Consider the following 4,587-nt stretch of genomic DNA (forward strand, 5'->3'; position numbering starts at 1 on the left):
AACACTGAACTTCTAGTTCTCCCTTTCAGATTTCTCTTTTCTTCAAGTCATTGCTATACTTGTATATATATGAGCTCTTCTTACTTCTTTATATTTAGAGAAAAATATACTTATGATACATCTTAGTTTATATTTTACATAACTGCAACATGGGGAGCTCTGGTGGCCTAATGGGTAAGGAGTTGCACTGGCAGTACAGGTGATTAAAATCTGCCAACTGCTCCAAGTAAGGAAGATGGGCAATCTCCTCCCATGAAATTTACAGAATCTGAAATTCTACTGGAGAGTCAGCTGTAATTCAGTTACAACTTGATGACACACCACCACAATAACAACAATAACAACAACATGAATTCTTCAGTGATATAAATTTTAACGTATCTTAATACCTTTGAGGGCTAATAAAATAATTGTCACACAACTTTTGCTCACTTAATCAAATAATCCAGTGTTCACATATATCTGAGTGTATTTCAGTGTCATTATTACAGTACCTTGTGAGTTTAAAGCATATTAGTCCATGAGAGCAGAGCCAGATACAAGATTACTCACTGTCCTATTTTGAATTCTTAAAATGAAGTTGTAAGCATGAAACTGATATGAGGACATTGAAGAAATAATTTATATGACAATTGCTTCTCCTAAACATATAAAATTCATTGCTATACATCTAGACAATTTTTGCAAGAAGTACACTCTGTAAGGGGTTATACCTGTAAACAATACACAGACATATCTTTATGGAGGAGAGAAGGAGAAGAAAGATAATGGCCTGGTTGGACATAATTGACAAGATTTAGTTTTTAACTCTATATACTTACAGTCTTTCAAGGCTGACATTTAAAATACTGTGGCCTTTCCCAACTATGTTTTGTAACTTTATTCATATTAATAATATAAATTTCCTTATGATGAAGGCATATATATGTATATATACATATACACACAATTACTTTGATAAAGTTAATATTAAGAGATAATAAATATAATAATTGCTGGATACATTTCTCCACTATAGAATGAATTTCTTTTTTCATATTTTGGATGAAGAGAACTAGAATAGTATAAAAACGTTAGAACAACACAGAGATACCAGATTGAGAAAAAAGGTAGGGTTTGAAGAGGAGGGATATAATTAAGAAATAACTTCAATACTAACTTGCTTTTCTCTTTGTAATTTTATCTCTGAGCTTCAATTCATTTTGGTATGACTGAGCCATAAAACATCTTTTTAGGAATTGAATGATCATAGTCTTGTTGCACTTATTGCCACACTTTCTTCAGTAATCTTTTGATTCCAAGCTTGATCTCCTGGGTTCGCACCCCATAAACAATGGGGTTAAGGGCTGCAGGGATGACATGATGAAGGACATTGAGCAAGATTGGCACATCAGGGGAGACTTTCCTCTTAGTCACATGAGTGAGAACAAAGACCAGGAGAATGGTACTGAAGAAAAGGATAAGGATGAAGTGGGAACCACAGGTTTTTAGGGCCTTAGCCACAGCTCCCTCTGCCTTGATTTTCAGCACCGCTCTCAGTATGAGGGTATAGGAGAGGAAGATAAGAATGAGGTCAGATCCTAACAGGGTCCAACCTCCAGCAAACTGGAAGAGGCGATTGATGGTAACATCATCACAGGAGAGCCTTGAGACAGACATATTGGCACAGATGCAGTTCTCAATGACATTTCTCTCACAGTAATGAAGCCGACCAGAAAGGATAGGAATAGACATAGCAATAAGGGTGTTTCTGGCCAAAATAAAAATGGCAGCCTTGGCTACAAATTGGTCAGTGATGATGGATGGGTATCGCAATGGGTGACAGATGGCCACATAACGATCATAGGCCATGATCATGAATGTACAAGACTCCATGCCTAGGAAGGAATTCATGATGAACATCTGGAGGAAGCAGGCAAAGAAGCTGATAGACCTGAGGTCAAACCAGAAGATGGCCAGGACTTTAGGGATGACAGTGAGACAGAGCACAATGTCCAGCAGGGAGAGGAGGCTGAGCAGGTAATACATGGGCTGGTGCAGAGAGGACTCCATCCAAATGGTGATAAGAAGAACAGCATTGGCTACCATGGCCAGGATGAAGAGGAAACTGAGTGGTAGGGACAGCCAGAGCTGCCAGCTGGGAGAATTGACAAAGCAGTTCAAGAGGAACTCTGAAACCCCTGAGGAGTTGGAAGCACTTACAGAAAAGTTCATTTTGTAGATTTTCTTTGTACAGCTTTTCTTTGGTGATCTGAAAAGTTAGGATTAAAATTAGCTTTTGACTTTCTACAAAGATAGAAAACTCAGTAGTATGCAATTTTTGGTAAAGCAGGTGATTCTGCACTCATAAGATGTTATGCATTATTTATAGAAAAAACAATTGGATTTTTTAAAAAATGCAGTTTTTCTACATATCTGAATATTTCTTATTTTGAATGATACCTTCTATAAAAGACAAAGTTTAATTTTAATTAACATTGAATGAGTGACCCTTACTATCAGGAAGTGTGATCCTGGGGAAAAGAGAACTGAGACACAATGGAGATTTGTACAGCTGATTCATAACAGTGTTATTCACAATAGCAAGAATATGGAAATAACTCAAACGTTCATTAACAAATGAATGGATTGGTATATTCACAGAATGAAACATTAGGCAGTACTCAAGAGCAATGACTGCAAAATATTGTATAGCATGGGAAGGGCTCAAGAGAGTTTTGCTGAGTGAATGAACTCAATCTCATTAGGAGAAATACTGCATAAAACACTATTGTAAAAATAGAAGGACAACTAGTTAGATATGTATAAATGTCTAAAGAGGGAAAGAAAGGAGGAATTGGGGCTGAGGGTGGGCAGAGGAGAAATCACAGGGTTACAAAATATAGTGGATGGAAGGAGAGGATGAAGGAATTAGGAAAGACCCAAGTGGGTATCTGAAACGATGGGTAATAGACATTGAAGAGTGATGATTAATTTTATAAGGCACAATGTTTGGGAGTGATCATATGAAACATAAAGTGAATGAAGGAATGAGGGAAACACAATGTATATGAATGAACACAATGTGCATGAATTTTATATGCCAACAAATATAAAATAAAAACAATTTTTTAAAGAAACTAAACCAAAACCTCTCATTTCTGTCCTGTCAATTCCGACTTGCTGAACTTCCAGTGAGTTTTTGAAAGCTGCAAATCACATAGGAGGGGATTGTTCATCTTTCTCCTGCATAGTCGCTGCGCCATCAAATGCCAAAGAGGTGCTGTCTTTGGGTTAGCAGCACATCTCTCTAAGAATATGCCACCAGAGCTTCCTATGATAAAATAGGACTCTTGTTTGCAGCAATGTGGAGTTGGTGAGATTTATCTTTACTACTTCCTCCCTGAATCCCTTTTTCATTCCCTCTACATTCACAACAAATACAGTTCCTTGCTGCTATTTTTCTATCTTCTATATACTTTAGATACTGGGCATTGTACCAAGTGTTTGTTGTTATGTCTCATCGAATCACCTGCAACTCATAGAGACCCTATGTGCAATAGCCCTGAAACTTGCTCTGTCCTGTGCCAAACTTATTGTCTCTGACACATCTACCCTCATACTGCCCTCAGTACTGAGTCAATCCATCTCATCAATGGTCTTCCTCTCTTTCATTGGCCTTTATTCATTCCAAGCATGATGTCCTTCTCCAATGATTGGTCTTTCCTTTCAACATGCCCAAAATATGTCAGACGAAACGTCAGAATCCTTGCCTCCAAGGAGCAACCTGGTTTCACCCTCTCTAAGATGAACCTGTTTGTTCTCCTAGCAGACCATTCAATGCTCTTCTCCAGCACTTAAGCTCAAATGCATCAATTCTCTTTCTATCATCTCTAGTCATTGTCCAGCTTTCTGATTCATAGCAAGCAATTTCGAAGACTATGGCCTGGATCAGGTGCACCTTAGTCTCCATACTGATGTCATTGCTCCTTAGTACCCAGTCCCAGAAGTCCATGGGCTGTGTCTAGGAGTTAAAATAGTTCTGGGGCAGAATGGAGGTGGATATACCAAGTGCTAGAATGACAAATAATAGTAAGATCTGTGCTGGCTTTTAAGATAGTGACCATCTGTTAGTGAGGATGCAGATAGGAGAAGTACAAGACAAAATCAGAAGAGCAATTACAGGGTCATATGTAGAATTCTTTGAGAATATAGGTGAAGAGGGATGCCAGTTGTTATTGAGTGCATCCTGATTCATAGTGACCACACAGGATGGATACTTCCCAATCCAGGCTGAGTTCCCAAGACTGTGAATCTTTGTGGTAGTTAATGGACACACCTTTTCTTGTAGAATGTCTGGTGGTGTAACTTTCAGTTAGCAGTTGAATGTTTTAACCATTCTTCCAAATAGATTCCGACTTTGGTGAGGATACTCTCTGCTGTCAAGTAAATACAGACTCAGAGTGACCCTCCATTGGATTTCTGAGGATGTAAATTGCAACATGAGGAGAGTATCCATCTTTCTTCCATGGAGCAGCTGGTGGGTTAGACCAATGGAGAGGTGGAGCTTTTGGGTGAGCAGTACAGCTTACTATGGACTGAGCACCA

General features: G+C 38.5%; 1 protein-coding gene across 1 annotated transcript; it reads right to left on the reverse strand.

The window, feature by feature from the left end:
- Positions 1-1,263: 1,263 nt before the first annotated feature.
- LOC102865243 (olfactory receptor 56A3-like) lies at positions 1,264-2,214 on the reverse strand. Its single transcript, XM_006885640.1, has 2 exons — positions 1,953-2,214; positions 1,264-1,718 (listed from the first exon to the last, which is right to left on the reverse strand). The coding sequence occupies exons 1-2, from the start codon at positions 2,212-2,214 to the stop codon at positions 1,264-1,266; spliced, it is 717 nt and encodes a 238-aa protein (XP_006885702.1).
- Between the last annotated feature and the right edge of the window lie 2,373 nt (positions 2,215-4,587).

Source organism: Elephantulus edwardii, unplaced genomic scaffold (genome assembly GCF_000299155.1).
Source record: "Elephantulus edwardii isolate Elephantulus edwardi_28Jun2011 unplaced genomic scaffold, EleEdw1.0 scaffold00044, whole genome shotgun sequence".
In the NCBI taxonomy this organism is placed as follows: domain Eukaryota; kingdom Metazoa; phylum Chordata; class Mammalia; order Macroscelidea; family Macroscelididae; genus Elephantulus; species Elephantulus edwardii.

Coding starts and splice junctions, on each gene's coding strand:
- LOC102865243 (XM_006885640.1), bottom strand. CDS start 2,214: ATGAACTTTTCTGTAAGTGCTTCCAACTCCTCAGGGGTTTCAGAGTTC. Junction 1,719..1,952: donor CATCCCTAAAGTCCTGGCCA/TCTTCTGGTTTG, acceptor CTATTCCTATCC/TTTCTGGTCGGCTTCATTAC.